This window comes from Carcharodon carcharias, chromosome 15, assembly GCF_017639515.1.
Source record: "Carcharodon carcharias isolate sCarCar2 chromosome 15, sCarCar2.pri, whole genome shotgun sequence".
NCBI lineage: Eukaryota > Metazoa > Chordata > Chondrichthyes > Lamniformes > Lamnidae > Carcharodon > Carcharodon carcharias.
In genome coordinates, this window is record NC_054481.1 from 30,221,891 (window position 1) to 30,240,678 (window position 18,788).

Below are 18,788 nucleotides of genomic sequence, written 5' to 3' on the forward strand. Positions count from 1 at the left end.
TCCACATTTATCCAATTGATTACTTTTTCCAAGATTATTGTTTGTTAAAGCTTTCCTACCATCCATGTTAACACTGATGTTCAGTTGCATAGCTTGTTTTTATGAGCATATGTGCTCACCAGATATACACATGTAAAAAATGGTTTGTAATGAAATACCATTCCATTTGGACTAATGCACATATGGGGCCTAGAGGGCAATATTTCCCCCTTAAAGTTGCTCAATTAAGTCAGTTTCCTTGGGATCTGCCACATTTTAGGAGTTTGGTAAACATATGAATTAGGAGCAGGAGTAGGCCATTCGGCCCCTTGAAGCCTGCTCTGCAATTTAATAAGATTATTGCTGATCTGATTGTGGCCTCAACTCTAAATTCCTGCCTACCCCTGAGACCCTTTGACTCTCGTTAGTCAAGAATTTATCTACATCTGCCTTAAAAATATTCAATGACACTGCTATTACCGCTCTCTGGGGAAAAGAATTCCAAGGAATCACAACCCTCAGACAAAAAATTTCTCCTCATTTCGGTCTTAAAATGGGTGACTCCTTATTTTTAAACTATGTCCCTTAACTCTAATCTTTCCAATAAGGGGGAACACTCTGTCAAGTCCCCTCAGAATCTTATTCCAATAAGATCACCTCACATTCTTCTAAATTCCAATGGATACAAACCCAGACTGTCCAACTTTTCTTCATAAGATAACCATACCACCCCCAAAATCCCAGGTACCCATCGAATGAACTTTCTCTGAACTGTCTCGAACATATTTATATCCTTTCTTAAATAAGGAGACCAAAACCGTATGTAGTACTCCAGATGTGGCCTCACCAATACCTTGTACAACTGGAGCAAAATATCCCTACTTTTATATTCTATTCCCCTTGCAATAAACAACATTCCATTTTCCTTCCTAATCATTTGCTGTATCTACACACCAGCTTTTTGACATTTATGTACCAGGACACCCAGATCCCCCTCTACCTTCAGTTCTGCAATCTCTCTCAATTTAAATATACTGCTTTTCTATTTCAGACAGGTTCAAATTTTCCCACATTATACTCCATTTGCCAAACTTATGCCCACTCAACCTTTCCATATCCCTTTGCAGGCTGCTTACGTCCTCTTCACAACCTTCCTACTTATCTTTGCATGGTTGCTAAATTTGCTGAAGACCCATTCAGTCCCTTCATCCAAGTCATTGATATAGGTTGTAAATAGTTGAGGCCCCAGCACTGATCCCCGTGGCACTCCACTCATCATCTTGCCAACCTGAAAATGACCCATTTATGCCTAATGCCTACTGTTTCCAATCTTCTATCAATGCTAATATGTTATACCAATGCCATGAGGTCTTATTTTGTGTAGTAACTTTTGATGTAACACCTTGACAACGCCTTCTGGAAAATCCTAGTATAGCCTGGCAACAGGTTCCCATTTATCCACCTTGTTTATTACTTAATTCCAATAAATTATTCAAACATGATTTCCCTTTCATAAAACAATTTTTACTCTGCCTGATAAGTGAAATACTCACTTTTTTTGCAACTTATTGAAATTGACCTGTGATATTACTAGAACCTCCTGTAAAATAGTAAAGGGACCTACTTCAGATCACCAAATGAAATTATTGAATTAATATACAATAGGTATCAATATAAAATGGGTTGATCATTTCAACAGACTCAACTCCCTGAAGTGGAATTGGTGTTTTGATTCTTCTAAAGACTGCACAGATTGACTTTTGGGTCATTTTCATTATAATACAGTACAGATGGACGATAGGTGAGCTGGAGGAAGATCAGCGAGCAGCAGACAATGAATATCTTGCACACTGCCTTGTGCAACCTGCCCGGAGCTGTAGCTCAGGGTTGGGACTAGAAGTCATTGTCACTTTCGTCAAGCTCCTGCTTGTGGATTCTGCTTGAGGGCTGTTCTGGCTGAATATCGATGCTTTCATCATCATCTTCAGCAATTTCATATTCATCCTCTTCATCTTCAACGTCAATCTCACTGTCATCTGAATCCTCCTGAAGAGTAAGAGAATTCAGCAACTCATTAATTATTTGCTTCAAACGGGACATGTCCCATAGAAGAGGGAAGAGTGTTAACCAGGTAGTACCAGAGGGCAACATCCTCACTCACCAGTGATCACCTCTTCCAACTCATGTGAGGCTTTGGATGGGCTATACACTGATAGCCAGCAGATGATGAAAAATTACAGGCTGGCACCTTATGGAGGGTTTGGATTGTTCTGAAAGAATAGCTGAAGCTAACTTGTCAGATATCTGCAGTAGCCTCCCCTGCTCCCATGGTTGCAAAAATGAGGAGAAAATCCTGCCCAATCTGCACCACTGAGCCAAAGCTTAAGTGATAAACACCTGGTAGTATAATAAATTTTGTTCCTTCAAATATGCCTGGTAGTGAAAGAGCCATATAACACCTGTGTGAACTACTGGTAGTACAGGCCTGTCTTTGGTGCTGGAGATGATGAATGAGGAACATCACAATATGATAAATGACAAGTGCAAGGTTCACCATAGCACATTAGTACTAACGGTGACAACTGTGCACGATTAACTATTCAGTGACATTAAGGCTTTGTAACAAGGAGTAATTGCACAGTTAATGCCATGTGATGATAATGGCCAAAGTAAAACATCAATATAACTGGAGAATGAGCTACAGCAATAGAATGAAATGTCAAGTCTCTATATCTGAACCAACCTTTCTGCTGCTGGAATTCTCGACTTCCTTTGACTGAGCAGATAATGTTTGGAGCTTTGTGAAAGCAATAATGGAAAGCAACAGAAGAGAAAAAAGCAGATTTAAACTTAAAAGAAAATTGACAAACAAAAAGCCACTGATAAAAGTACAGAGTCTGGGATTTGTCACTTGTACCGATGCTATGTAGGGGAAACAAGTTACTACTGCGAACTAAGAGCATTCCACAATTCCAAACATTTAACATCCCACTACCCTAGTACACAGCCTGCACCCTGTTTCGTGTTTGGAGTCGATAAAAGTGGAAGGTGCAGTTTACCACCAAAACACCAACTACTGAATCGCCAGAAAGAACAGAGAAGCAGTAAAAGCCAAGACACAAACTATCACAACAAAGGGAAAACCAACAGGGAAACAGTGATCTTACAAACAGCAAAATATAAGGATGATGATAATGGGGTGATAATGAAGCCATCAGCAGACTGTACCTGGGTTACTCAAGCATTGCTTGGTCACATGTTCTTCAGCAGCCTCCCTTGCCCCCATGGTTATACAAGTGAGGAGAAAATCCCACCCAATGTGACAACACTTTAAAGTTTATACATCAGGTTGCTTTCTAGGTGAGGAACCTCCATTCTCCAGGCTCCCAAGTGTCCACTTTCCTTCACGGAAGGACTTTTGGCTGCACTTTACATTGGAGGCATGAAAGTGGTTGCAATGTAGGAGGCTGCTGAATCCAGTCAAAATGGAGCTAATGAGAAATCATGTAATCTACCACAAGCTCACTAAACACAAGGCTCTAAAGCAGCTGGTGTCTCTCACCTCATCCTCCGTTTCACCTCCGTGCATTGTCCCAACCACTCGACCACCAACTCTGCCTGTGGATGTTAAATTGATTTATTAACAGTCCAGATATCTCATTGTTTTTGTGTCTAACAAAATGTTAAAGTGCTGATGTTCTCAGCCTCAAGCCTGAAACTGGTGAGCATATTTCAATCTGTGAAATTCACTGACCAAGCAAAGATTAAACTTTAAGTGCGTAAAAGTGGAAGCAGGTAGTTTACAGAGCAGGTGTGTGAGGAGGCAGCAACAAATTTAAAAGAAACTTTGATCACATGTTTCAATCCACTTACAACAAGAGGCATTACTGAAATGCTGCTGATCATGGCTAATGAAGTTCACTGAAGAGTAAAACTTCATTTGAACTGGTTCTTGCATTGGATGCAGGTTCAAAAGTCTCAAAAGATCAGCAACATCACTGTTCCTTGGAGAAATCCTGACACAGCAGAACCTAAACCAGAATCTTTATGAGAAAAAAAAAACAATTCAAGAGGGAAGGTAATGAGGGAACAAGGGTCATCCTTTAGGAAGACTCAAACCCAAGGCATTGGATCCTGTTTACTCATGCTAATTAGAAGATAGGTATGTACCCGAGTCTCTGCAAATGCTGATCATTCAAACTGGATAAACTGTTATCCAGTGAAGGGCCAAGCTCTATGCCATTGTTCACACCCCAAAGGTGTAAGTTCAGTGTGTGATGCTCCACTGAGGTCCTGACAAAGCCACCCCCACAGGCCAATGTACTTAGTACCATCATGGGATACTGAGTATCTAGACCATTCCTGGTGGCATCACTGACGGGACAATTCCTTACATCTACTGGATGACGATTAAAATTATATTAAATCAATTTGATATTCTTGCATTAAAAGCAGGTAAGCTATCAGAGCTCCAATTTAAATGATTAACTGAATGATGGTGAAGCAATATGTTGTAAAGCCAGTGATGCATCACACAATTCTGGGTGCTGGCACACATTGGGCACCTCCTGGTTCTGCGAAGGGTGAGGATGGCAATCAAACTGCTAACAGGGTAAAGCACCAGAGCTCCAAGCAAAATGGAACTGGTTGCAACAGAAATAGCAGCAAGGGGAGATCTCAAAGTCCTGGTGAAAAGTTACAGACTTGGAAATGTTAACTTTGTTTCTTTCTTCATAGATGCTGCCGCTGCTGAGTATTTCCAGTATCCACAGTCTTTTTGCTTTTGTGTTTTAGATCTCAAGGGGGACAGAAGCCAGATCAGAATAAACACCGAGACAAAACCACAAACAGTAAGATTCTATTATGAAGTTGGATTGTGTCAGCAAATTCAAGAGGGAACTGGACAGTCATTGAGTGAACGAAGTCTTTGGGTTGTGGTATTTGACACTAATTTTGCACATTCCATTTACCAGGTATCACGGTCTGCCGAGTGTTCCAGTGCTTGCCCACTGTCTCTATAAGGAATGTGTTTGAAGCCTTTACGCTAAACTCATTTAGAACAGCATTAATAAAGCCTCCCTGAACAAAGAGGTACCACATACCCTGAATGGGCAGCTCCCTAGTGAGCCGTGGTTTTAGTGGTCTTCTATCTTCTAGATCACTATCTGAGCCCTCATCTTCCTGTATCTCATTGTCAGAATCATCATCTTTCCCTATTTCAAGGTAGAAGAGTTTGTTAGAATCAACAATTTGTATTTATATAGCACCTCTAACACAGTAAAATGTCCCACAGTGTCTCTTAAGAGCGTTAACAAATATAATCTGACACTGAAGCACTTAAGGTGATATTAGGACAGGTGACCAAAAGCCTAGTTAAAGAGGTTTGTTTTAAGCAATGTCTTAAGGGAGGAAAGAGGGATTTAAGAAATGAACTGCAGATCTTAGGACCAGGCAGCCGAAGATATGGCCACCAATAGTGGAGCAATTAAAATTGGAGATGTGCAAGATGCTAAAACTGGTGGAGTGTAGATATCTTGCAGGGTTGTAGAACTGAAGTAGATTACAGAGATGGGCGGAGTGAGGTCAAAGGGGGTTTTGGACATAAGGTTGAGAATTTTAAAATAAAGGCATTGCTTAAAACTGAGCCAATTTAGGGCAGCCAGCGACTTGGTGCAAGTTTAGACATAGGCAGCAGAGCTTTGAATGAACTTAAGTTTATGGAGGCTGGAAGATGGGATGCCAGCTAAGAGTGCTTTGAAGCAGTCAAGTCTAGGGGCAACAAAGTCATGGATGGGTTTTCAGCACGGATGACCTGAAACGGTGCAGAGTCAGGCAATGTTTAAAGCAGGTGGTCTTAGCGATGGCACAAATGTGATCAGAAGTTCATCTTGGAGTCAAATACAACATCAAGGTTGCAGTCTAGTTCAGCGTCAGTTTCCAGGGAGCGAAACAGAGTTTGTGGCAGGGACTGAAGACAATGAGTTTGATCATCCCAACATATAGTTGGATGAAATTTCAGCTCATCTAGTACTAGATGTTGGACAAGCAGTCTGATAATTTAGAGTCAGTGCAGGTCGAGAGAGGTGGTGAGGAGGTTGAGCTGGGTGTCACCAGCATACATGTGAAAACTAAGTTTTGGATGACATTGCTGTGAGGCAGCATGTCGATGAGAAACAAGAGGGTCAAAGATGGATCTTAGGGGACACCAGAAGTAACTGCAGGATTGGGAAGAGATACCCTTGAAGCCGATTCTCTAGCTACAACTGGATATGGACAAGAATGGAACCAGTAGAGAGAGAACTAGCTGAGTGCAGTTCCAACCCCAGCTTGATGGCGGAGCAGAGGTTTTGGAGGAGGATGGTGTGGTCAACTGTGTCAAAAGTGACAAATTGATAGAGAAGGATGAGGGATAATTTACCTTTGTCACAGCCACATAAAATGAGATTTGTGATTCAAAGAGTCTAGCTATTTTGGTAGAGAGCGCAAACCCAAATGATGAGATTCAAACATGGAGTTCTGGGAAAGGTGGCAGGCTCAGGATATTGAAGAGGAAAGGGAGGTTGGAGATGGGGGTGACAGTTTGCAAGGAGAGAGGGGTCAAAGATTGGATTTTTTTGAGGGAAGGTGTTGATGATGACATTTCATGGGGAGGGGAATGGTACCTGAAGAGAGAGAACATTTAAGTTTTTAAGTTGCTTTTATATTACATTGTGGGTCTAGGGAGAGCCCAGTGTCTCCCGCTCCTGAATCGAGGTTCTAATTGTTCAGCCAGCCTGTGTGTGAATCAACTTTAAAGGGAATCCCAGTACACAGACTGGCTGTGGCCAGTTAGGGCAGTAAGATATAATGTTACAATGTCATCACAACGAATGACCACTTGCATCTCGTGCTCTCCTTACTGCATGGTATCCCAGGAGAGACAAAACTGAGGCTGGAATAGCCAATCATTGAGCCCTAGAGGAGGCACAACTGGGGCTGGAACAGCTCCTCGCTGTGCCCTGGGAGGGTAGCACCAGTCCATGCTCCATGTGTGACAGTCTTAAAATAAATTCAGTATCTATGGATGCTTCTCAGCTTCAGGATTCAGGACACAAAATACTTGCATTTCTCTTGTACCTTTTTCAGCCCATGTAATACTTTTGGAGTGCCACCGTTGTAACATAGGGAAATGTGGCCCACAATTGCAGGAATTATGCAGGAATAGTTTATAAGTTATATATTATTCATCCACACATTGCACATAAGACACATACACATATTACATACATACTGTATATGCAATATATAATATACTTTCTGAACTATGGCAGTCTGCTGTACTCTGTCCAACTCGTGGAAACAATGGCCTATCATCAATCAGCTGGCCACACACAGGTTCCCTCTTCTGTCAAACAGCCAGTTACTGCTGGATTTTCTGTCAAAGCAAAACAGTTTTAAACAGTTGAAACAATGAATAACAGGAAAACACACAGAGCTTCACTTTACCTGAACTTTTCATCAGCCTCTTTTCCTCCTCCTTCAGTTTATTCTGCATCAGACGCAACGTGTTTTCAGTCTCCTGGAGAAGGGGGAAATGTCCAAGCATCATATACAACAGTACGGTCACTTGATAAAGAGTCAAAGATTGAACAATTATTATAACCAAGAATTCAGTTTTGAAATGACAGAATACATTTCAGAATTTAAAAAATATCTAGTGAAGAGGGATTGAGCAGTTAGTGAGCAAACAAAACACCAAGCATGAGAGAAGCTGGACCCTTCAACAATACTGACATATTTATATAGCATCTTCAACATCGCAAAATGTCTCAAAGCACTTACAGGAGCATTATAAAACAAAATATGACATCTAGCCACATACGGAGATATTCGGTCAAATGACCAAAAGTTTGGTCAAGAGGTAGGATTTAAAAATTGTCTTAAAGAAGGAAAGCAAGTTAGGTGTAGGGTATTACAGAGCTTGGGACCTGGGCAACTGAAGGCACGGCTACCACTGGTGGGGCAATTAAAATTGGGGGTGCACAAGTGGCCAGAATATGCAGATAGCTCAGACAGTTGTGGGACTGGAGGATATTACAGAGATGGGGAAGATAAAGCCATGCAGAAATCTGCATCAAGCATGAGAATTTTAAAATCAAAACGTTGCTTAACCAGGAGCCAGTGCAGGTCAGCGAGCACACAGGTGATTAAGAGAACAGGACTTGCATCTGAGTTTTGGATGGACCCCAAGTTTACAAAGGGACAATGTTTCAAGGACAATGCTTAACCTTACTTTACTCCAGAAATTTTTCTTAGGCATTTGTGTTTTTTGTGATGACAGGAATTAACCCTTTTGTCACTTCAGAGAATCCAGAGTTACAAAGGCTGATTGCACCTTGTATCTCCACTTCTTCCTAAGTTAGTTACCTTCCATCACTTACTTCAAACCTTTCCTGTTCCATCCTGTGCATGTCTTCAAGCTGCTGCTCCAGGTAGCACAAATTACGGAACTTTTCCACATAGGTCTCATATTGTTTCTGGAGCTCCTCCTCAATCTTCTCGTATTCATCCATGAAAGCTGGCCTGAGGATGTAAAAAACCCAAAGAGTCTTGACATTTGAGAACACAAATCTGTTGTTTTAAATTGCTAGTCTGCTCTAATCTCATTGCCATGTGGTAAATGGCAGACCAGTCAGAGCCAGTTGGATGGTACCTTTGCTGCAATTCCTCATGTTTAGCATGGCAGCAAATCTTTTAATAGTAGCTGATTTAAAATGATCAACTTTCCCAACTATTGAGAAGCAGATCCAATTATTTAAGGTCACTGAAAAATCTGAACCATTCCATAGTTTGGAACACCAGCCCACCTGTTAATGCAACTGAAGTCTGTTTTTAAATATTTAGTGCAACACATCACGATTAGAAAACTGAACCTAGTGTGTCTCCCATACTAAGGCATCATGGACTAATACTGGTGCATTTTCCCTACACTAGAGTGCATAATGAATCACTGTATGTCATATTATATTAATGCATGGCTCTGAACTAACACACTGGACATGGATGTAATGCAAACAATTTCTCTGTTCCAATCTACACAAGTCACAGTTTGCACAGGATTGTGAGGAAGATTGATTCAATAAGTCTACTGAGTGCCGAACTCTAGTCCTATCTTTATTGTGCCACCAAATGTGTCACCTACGTTTTAGGGCTGCATTTCTTGGGTTGGGCTAAGTGATGCTGGGCACAAGTGGAAGCAGATTAATGGTGAATGATTTTGATTAAATGTTTTAGATTAGCACCTCAATTGCCCCATTTATATTACACTACTGCCCCAACATACCCTAATAAAATTGATCATTGTACATGCTTCCACCACTCTTCTGAACTACTCTCCTTGCAGACAAAACACTGGTTGCGAAAGTGTTGTTTGAGCACAATGTGCAGGGACAACAGATGGAGTGTCCTGCCATTTCCTGGCAAGTCAGTCAATTCACTGGTGAAAAAAAACCTTCCCAAAGGCACTGCCTCGCCTTCCACCATCCCTCCAATTCCCTAACCCTTTCAAGTGAAGTTACTTTAAATTACTAGCCCAGACAACGTTCTCCTGTTATCATGGAAGGCCCATGAATGGACCAGCAAGGTTGTGATTGTGAACTTGTAACAGCCTGTGCACAGATCAGGAGACTGCATCTGCCATTTTCAGAGTCTGACCTGACGCTCTGCAAGGTCTGAAGTCGCTTCTTACTCCTCTCCAGCTCCATCTTCTTCTTTTCAATCTTAGCCTCCAGGTTTGCTTCATCAGAGGCAACATTGTTCAGCATTTCCTTGGTCTTTTGCACTTGCTCCTGGGATAGAAACAGCAGCAAAATATTGTGTGTTGCCAATCAAGGAAACATTGCCCCAGGTGGCTATTGTAATGCCTAAAATCACTGGCACAAAATATCCCCCGAATAAATCTGGCAATTGTCCCCTGGAAGGAAGAGGACAAAAATCAGGATGCGGGAATTACCTTCCGACTGGAAGCTTTCTGTCATTGAAAACTCAGTCTAGCCTTTATCTACAATATCCATGAACATCAGCTTGGAACCAAAAATACATTTGAAAAAGGCTCTTCACAACCACCTTAAAGTAGCCAGTGAAGTACTTTTGAAATGAATCACTGTCATAATGTAGGAAATGTGGCTGCCAATCTGCATATAGCAAGCTCCCCCGAATAGAAATGCGATAACGATCAGATAATCTGTTCTTGTGATATTGATTGAGGAATAAATATTGGCCAGGACACTAGGGAGAATTCCTTGCTCTTCAAAATTAGTGCCATGGGGCCTTTTACATCCACCTGGGAGGGCAGATGGGGCCTTAATAACTTTTCGTCCGAAAGACAGCCTCCAACAGTGCAGCACACCCTCAGTACTTGCAGTGGAGTATCAGGTTTGTTTTTACGTGCAAGTCATGGAATGGGACTTATTAAATAAAACAAGAAAACAAAACAAGATCAACATTGGATATTACAGCACTTTGTTTTATAACTAGAAGAAAACAAAAGTATCCCTATCACTCCAAAGTTCAGCAGATCTGTGGAGGAACCTCACCCATATACTGCAATTTATCACTTTTTGTGAATGGTAATTTGGAAGGGGTAGGAAAGAGAAATATTATGAAGGAACCCAGTGGGAAATTATCAAAATTAGATACCGGTACTAATGAAGACTTAGGTTAATGATTAGTTTCCAAAACATGGAATATTCCCTGTATTTTCAATCCTCATGGTTTCTACCTATCCCATTCAGTCCAGATGAAAACAATCAGTAAGTGTCCAAATTAAATCTCTAAAGTTTCTCCTAATCCTTTTTTTGCTTTGAGGAGATAAAGTCACTCACTATAATTTCTTTAATTCCAGCTCTTAGTGCCTTCTCGGTCTCATTGATTTCCAGAGGTCTGGCTATTGCTGCTGTTCTCATCTCCTGTAAAAAAAAAGACAGAACAACTCATTACAAACTATAAAAAAAAAACACCTAGAAACAAAGGACAGATAAAGACCAGCTGGTTTTATCAGATAGCCCAATGTTGTCACCACATGACCACAGAAACCCCAGCACGCAATTTCCTGGGAGAGGGGAAGGGGAACATTACACCAATTTAGGAAAAACTCTGGGGAATTCCTCGCTAACTCCCAATAGTGAGTAAACAAGCTTCTGGTACCCCACAGTGATAGAGAAGCACATCCTCCAATACCGACCTATATTCAATGACAGGAAAACACAGTCCCCAATCCCAATCTGCCTTCTAAATGAGACTATGAGACTCAGGAACTCAACCAGCTCACTCTGGAATATTTGCAGAGAATCTGCACTCACTCGGACAGAAACTTGTCCCCGAGCTTGTTTGACTCTGTATAAAAGATAGTTCTTGCTGACATCTAAGCTAATTCTGTGCTCACATACCTTAAACTCATGTTACCTGGCCTGGTTCTGTCTAAGGGTGATGACGTTGTGGAGCGAGGATGCTGAAGTAAACGGTGTCAGTGGAGTCAAGAGGCAATTGGAAGTATTTCTGGAAGAGCAGGATTGAGGGATGCAGTGACGGGAGTAGGATGGGATTAACTGATGGAAGAAGGTGGGATTCTTCTCTGGGGTGTTTGCTACTCTGAAACATTCTGATGTTCCCTCTGCAAAGAGGTAATAATATGGCTCCATTCCTCAGGAGCTAAAGTTCTAAACTTAACAGTTTAATAATCTCTGCAATCACAATCCTCTCTGATGCTATACCTTCACTTTGTGTTACACTCCATTGGTCTGCAGCAAGGTGGTGAATTATCAATGCAAATGCAAAAACCAAATGTTTATTACATACCTAGAGTTAAGACTAAAAATAGCTGGCTTGACATTATTGTCCCCTTTGACAAGACTGTACTCCAGTGAGATCATAGTTGGAATAAACAACTGTTTCCTTCAGTTACTTGGGGTCCTGTAACACTAATAGCTATTTGTCCTGCACTGAAACCAGAGTCCAGATTTTCATGTGTGCTCAGGAAAACTCGATCTGTGCACTTCTGCATTTTCTGAAATGCATACCTGACCCATGTGTGACTTTGGGGTTTTTGCCTTTTCACACAGGGTTTGGGTTTGCAGTGCATATTGTGATGGAGTCTATGAGGAATGTGGGTGTCAAGGTGGGCTGGGTAGAAGGCCTCCCTCAGTTTCCAACATAGCGGTGCTGCTCCCAACATTGTTTAAAGGTCCCCTATCCACACCACTCACCCCCACCCACCCCGTTGTCCCCTCAGATCCCCCATGCCACCTCCATGTATCCTCCATAGCCATTCAGCCAGTATGCACTATGTATAGTGCTAGAGTCATGCAATAGCAATGGGAATTATTTTAAAATAATTGGAAAGAGTTCAGCCTCTAACAATCTAATAAAACCCTGAATTCCAACACATTATCATTGATTCTGGAACGGAAAAGAATACTTAAGTGTAAAAAAAAAATTGCTGCCCTTTAAAGTGCCTATTAGTTTTGTAAACAGACAAGAAATCTCATCAAAGGCGTACTTTGTTATTACAGCCTCTTAAAAGCTTCAATCGCTCTTGGATCAATAGACCACTGGCTCAGCTGAAGCCATTATAAACATTTGAACCCCAGCCAAGCATTCATAATGGCCCCAGCTGTCATTATAAAAACTTCCAGGTACATTGTCTGAAACTGACAGAACAGAATGATGTTCTATTTCCATTTAAAAGCAGAGTGCCTGTCAATCAATGGAGGGGAACAGGTGCAGAGATTTTTCAACTTTCAAAAGCAGGCTTTTTTTTAAACAGCCACGGCTATCATTCAATTTAAATCACAGTACAAAACATGATAGCAGTAGCTAACAGGACATTGTTTTTTCACATTTTTAATGCATTATAGCAGTTTTGACAATTGGAAAGGTACTGTAATGCATGACAACAATTACCCAATGCTGGTCAATGTAAGGGTCAACTTACCTTTGCAGGACGGATCCCTGTGATGAATCACTGCATTAAAAACACATTTACATTACAATAGAGCATTTAATAGTGACATTTGAAGGTGTCAAAACATTTTAAACTTACCTTTCAGAATGCTCCAGAATTCTCAGGAGGGTTCCCCCCTGGTCACAAACTCTCCAAGGTGTGTTTTTATAGGACTTCCAAAACCAAGCACTTGAAAATAGTGCGCTGGAAGAAATACAATCTTTCTGTGGTCCTCACATTGGAGAACCCAACCTCAGATGAGGTGCATGCGGGTTTTTCACAAGGCCTTCTTGACCCACAAAAAGGCCACATAAAATGGCATAGGGTCTGGAAGGCAGAGGAAAATTGTTTAACCAGCAAAAAAAATCTAAGTTCATCATTTCACGTCCCAATTCACACGTTTCACACCTCCATTGGGAGACAAAAATCCAACCCTGATTTACTGGGTCAGCCCGGTCACCAGATTTTGCAAAGCCAGGAATTTTAGTTCTGAGTTGCTACTGACTGGGTCAGACCCAAATACTGGGAGCCCTGTTCTACTAATATGCACTTCTGCTCAGGATAAAAGCAACTCAGAAGTAACATAGATGCATTTAAGGTGAAGCTAGACCAGTGCATGAAACTGAAAAGAATCTTTTGATAGGGTGAGATGAAGTAAATAGAGTGGGAGGAAGCTCCTGTGGAACACAAACACTGGGTTTAAACCAGTTGGCTGAATGTCCTGTTTCTGTGTTGTAATTTCTATGTAATTTTCTGAAGCCAGACAGTTAGCATTGACCAGCAAATTTAACTCTGTTTCTCTCTCCACAAATGCTGCCTGGCCTGCTAAGTGTTCCAACATTTTCTGTTTTAATTTCCGATTTCCAGCATCCACAGTATTTTGCTGTAGTTTTGAATTGCCACTGTGTCATTTATTTGATCAAAGTTGAGAAGCAAATGCTCTTAACTATGGCCACAAAAAACTGCAGCAAGGTTTTATATTAGACAAGCAGTAATATTTTGTTGAACTTGTGCTGTGTAGTCATATTGAACACAGTAAAACCGTTCATCTTTCATTCTGGGATATTGATATCTTCCAGTTGTTGTCAATTATTTGTTGATCAGGATTGTGCCGACTCACCCTCAGATCTACTTCTTTTCCCAGTAAATCAAAAACTGTTGCTCCTTTGGAGGTAATCTCAGAGGCCAGTTGTCTTGCAGTTTTCAAATCTGAAATCTGTGATGGATGACAAGATGCAAAATATTGAAACTGCAATACATCTCTTTTCAAAAATTATTATGGTAAGTTTACACGGTGAAAGCATAGGCTCTAGGTTAGCACTGAAAACCCTCACCTGTAAAATGTTAGGGTTCATTTATGTATTTATTGTATCCATGGATCCAGAGCAAATCACTTGAATTTGCTGCCGGTGTAGAGCCCATGTTTACTGTGTTTTCGGGATTAAAACATCCCACTGCTGCAGGCCTGAAGGGAAATTTCACTTTTCAGTTCCCAGTATGGTGGGGTGTCAGATTGCTAATTTGACTTTGTGGCAACACTGTAACAGTAAAGTTAGTGTGTTAAACACACTCTTTTCAGTCAAAATACAGTGTAAATTCAGCAAGGTGAAGCTCATGGCGAGCAGAATCTCACTAGAAAAGACAATAAGTTAGAGATAGGGCTAGAAAACTAAAGCCTTGATCCTGGGGGGTGCTCCCATCTAGTAAGGATCTGCTTCAGCAGCAGAAGAGCATTAGTGAATTTGCCCCTAGAATCTCTTGTTCAGTATTGCCAACTAAACAAAACAATCTCCTGTGCTAATACTCTTCTAAATGAGACATCCTATTACACTGCTCACCTTTGACCCCAAGTCAAATTTGAATTTCAAACTGTCTTCTTCAGTATCCTCGCTTCTGTCCATTCCCTTTGTCTTCATGGCATTGTAGAGAACGGTAGTAATCTTCAGCAGCTCTTTCACTGCGTAACCATCAGCCTGATACAGCTTCTTGGTGTTGAGTTTAATGTGAGCTTTAGTAGCCTGCAAAACAGCAAAGTAAATACATGCACAAAACTGGAGCCCTCAGTAAAACTTCAGTCTCATCCCCAGATTCATGCTGTTCTGCAGTTTACACAGACTGGGCCAAAGAACAGCTGTTTGATGCTTACCATGAACTGAGCTACAGCTTTGATGAAGAAAACTCGGTCCTGCTCTGTGTCCACATCTGTTGGGATATCTGTCTGGGGTTCATATCTGGTTAAAAAAAAAGACTAAGCAGCATTAGTTTCTTTCCCCATGTACCTCTTTTCTCAACCTCTGTCACTTCTGATTGAATTTAGAACTCTCAAGGGTGTCCCAATGGTACACCTAAACGGTCACTTAACCCCACCCAAGCGAGTCATAGTAAATCACATCAATCACTACAAATGTGGCGGAGCAAAACCAAAATTGCACATCTTCCAGTAAGAATAAACAGCTCACCTCAAATCTCAGCAAACTGGTGATCTGAATTATCTGCTCTTCTCTTTTTAAAACTGACCCAAACACTGTTTTTGCCCTGAAGGTTCTAACCTTGTCTGGGAACAGGTTCCAAAGAAATTAATCAACTGCTCGCTTCATCTAGACGGTGAATAGCATAAGAAAGACTGTCTCAGGATATCCCAGAGCACTTCATAGTCACTGAACTATTTTTAATCTCTAATCAGTGTTATGTAGACAAAAGCTGCAGCCAAAATGTACACAGCAAGGTCCCTAAATCATCAAACAAGATGAATGACCATATAATGCATTTTGATGGTGGGTTGGGAGGTAAATAGTGAATCCTCCAACTATGGAACATTCCTGCACTGGAGAGTCAGCCTTGATTGTGAGTTCAGACACCAGAGTGGATTTGACCCTACAACCTTCAGGCTTAATTCCACAATTGAGTGAGATATTCAGAGCACTTTCTAAAAGAAAGCCTGGCTGTCCTTTGACCTATCCATGATGTAATTTACAGCTTTGCACTTGTAAGATCACAAACCTTTTCACGAGCCAAATGAGAATCTCTGCTACCAAAGGGAAATTTGGAATCCGGAAGTTTTCCATGGAGATGAGGCGAGGGTATCCCAGAGCCCTCATCATCTCGGTGAAATCTGAGAGAGGGGGAAAGATAACAGATCAGTGTTTACACAAAAATGGGTCAATTATCACATTGTTTTGGAAGGGGGGATGGGAGGCGTTCCAAAAACTTGTCTCCATGGTAGGTGAGACTATTTCTGGAAATCGCCCAACATTGCACTTCTCATGAGCAATCTGAAAGCATGCAATGTCAAACTAGAAGTATGGTTGGTGAGTTTCCACATTTGTTCCTAAAACTCTCATTCTAAATATGTTTCCAGGATGGAATATTGACAAGTCTAAGAAACTATCGGTAATTAAAAGCATCAACACTTTACGAGGAACTAATGGCAAATTATTGTGGTGCTGCCTCATTAGAGGCAGGATTATTAGTTGAGTTTAGAAGAATGAGGCGTGATCTAATTGAAACATACAAGATCTGAGGGAGCTTGACAGGGTAGATGTTGAGATGGTGTTTTCACGAGTGGGGGAATCTCAAACTAGGAAACATAGTTACAGAATACACACATTTAAAGTAGATGCAAAGAAATTTCTTCTCTGAGGATAATGAATGTCTTGAATTCTCTACCCCAGAAGATTTGTGGAGGCTAGATCACTGAAAGTATTTAAAGAGGTAGATAGATTTTTGAAATATTGAGGAGTTAAGGGCTATGAGGGGCTGACACGAAAGAGGAATTGAGGCCTGGGGCAGATCAGTCATGACCTTATTGAATGGCGGGACAGACTTGGGCCGAATGGCCTACTCTTGCTCCTGTTTCTTATGTTCTTGTGCCTCAAATCATCTAGCTTTCTGGAAACAGATAAAGTTGAGAGGGCGGTGTAAGAAAGAGTGCAGGCGCTACTGGAGCTAATTCAAAGTAAATTTTATTCTCACTAACGACCCCAGATTTCAACCCTGCACAAATGGTACAGGAGGAAATGTGTAACAAGTCGCTCTTTAACTGTGTCTAACCTAGAGTTTAAAAGGTGATGCCTGTTTTTGGATATCAGTGATATTTAATAATATATAAAGAGTGAAGCCCTTCCCCCGGGGGTAAATATTGATCGTACTGACCCCGCAACCCTTGAAAAACCGACGCTGCCTCTACCCAAAGCCCAAACTCTCGGTTTGAAAGATGCTTACTCCTCAGGTCCCTGAACGACATGATGCCGCCGGTCACACAGGTCTCGCCCTCCCTTCCTCAGTTAAATCTTGCTCACTAGCTGACTCCAGCAAAAACTGTATATCTGCCCTACCCAATCCCACCGGGCCTGTACCCCGAATCCCCGGCCTCTGGGCTTGTTCCCCGATCCCTGGGCGATGTAATAAATATGGATGATCCCGTCTGCCCAAAATCAGTCCGTGCTTGTTTCCCACCGGGCTCGATTTCCCTCTGCCCCGGACGCCGGACCCGTTCACTGAACGTTTTCCTAACTCCTCTCCCAGCCGCTGAGTCTCTGGCCCTATCTCCCTCTGTCTCTAACCGCCACTCCCAGGTGGTGTCGCACTCCACCGTGAGGCCTCATTTCCATGGAGATTCCAGGGACGCTTCTGCGCGTAAAGCATTCTGGGAGGGACGCCACATACCGCCTACGTCATCGCACTGAATGGCGTCACTGTGACACATGCTCGATGTGACGTCACAATTTGACATTTGAAAGTTACTCAACATACATAGCCCATAAAGAAAATGATCACACATGAAGAAAAAAAGTCTTCTTTCTAGTCTGTCCCAATTTCATCATTTCCCTACACAAGCATTGCACACATAATTTTTAAAGAGTTCAGGTCTTCTAATGACACACGTGAGTTGTTGTTGTCTGTTCATCTGATGTCTGTTGGTCCTTGGGGTGACATTGCTTTTTTGAGGAATGTTGCCGTGTCAAAGGTTGCTGCTGTGACAATTGTTGCTGATCCGTTGCATTTGTTGACCTCTGGGAATGATGGTCATTCAGTTGAAGGTGGATAAATCACCAGGGCTGGATAGATTGTATCCCAGGTTGTTAAAAGAAGCCACAGAGAAAATATTGCATGCTCTGAGGATCATTTTCCAATCCTCACTAGATACAGGTGAGGTACCAGAGGATTGTACTGTCATGACTCACTGGGGATAGTGCACTGTACTATCAACCTCACTGTTTCCCAAGCCGCGACAAATGTGAAAATGTTGATCAAACCACCAGATTGCCCCAATTCTACTTAACTGTTTAAATTAGGTTAACAGGATGCAAGCACCAGGTTTGTAAACTTAATAAGTAAATAACTGTTTAATGTACAAACTGTCATTAACCAGTGGCAAAAGAAAGAAATGTGAACTGTTAATTTTTAACTCTATAACCTAAACTCTACCCCTTCTTAAATCCCTGTAAACACACATACAAGACACATAAGACACACAAAAACATGGATTTTAAGGGTGGGATAAAACAGTTCAATAGCACCAATTCCGGGGTACAGGATTCGATAGGTTGACTTTGTCTGATGTCTTCTCAATTCCTTTCATTTCTTGTTGATCACAGGAGGTGGTCGTCCAGCACTCATTATTTAGTTCACTGGTTGAGCACTTGCCTTTCAATGTCCCTAACAGTGATTTTCCCCTTTGCCTCTTGACAAGGGTTTTCAGAGAGAGAGCAGATTACAGAGATATGTGAAGAAAAAGCAAGCTAGCTATTATTGTGGAGTTACTGGAATCTTCCACACACAGGTCAAAAAGAGTTTTTAGGTCTTGTTCCTTTCAGGCTAGAAGCTATTC

General features: G+C 41.5%; 1 protein-coding gene across 1 annotated transcript; it reads right to left on the reverse strand.

Moving 5' to 3' along the window:
• Nucleotides 1–1,426: 1,426 nt before the first annotated feature.
• Nucleotides 1,427–17,621, reverse strand: cluap1 (clusterin associated protein 1). Its single transcript, XM_041207428.1, has 12 exons — nucleotides 17,180–17,621; nucleotides 15,959–16,070; nucleotides 15,105–15,189; nucleotides 14,797–14,976; nucleotides 14,079–14,174; nucleotides 10,842–10,925; nucleotides 9,673–9,806; nucleotides 8,400–8,541; nucleotides 7,465–7,537; nucleotides 5,082–5,192; nucleotides 3,542–3,597; nucleotides 1,427–2,025 (listed from the first exon to the last, which is right to left on the reverse strand). Exons 1-12 carry the CDS (start codon nucleotides 17,199–17,201, stop codon nucleotides 1,873–1,875), a joined length of 1,248 nt encoding a protein of 415 aa, XP_041063362.1. The 5' UTR covers nucleotides 17,202–17,621; the 3' UTR covers nucleotides 1,427–1,872.
• Between the last annotated feature and the right edge of the window lie 1,167 nt (nucleotides 17,622–18,788).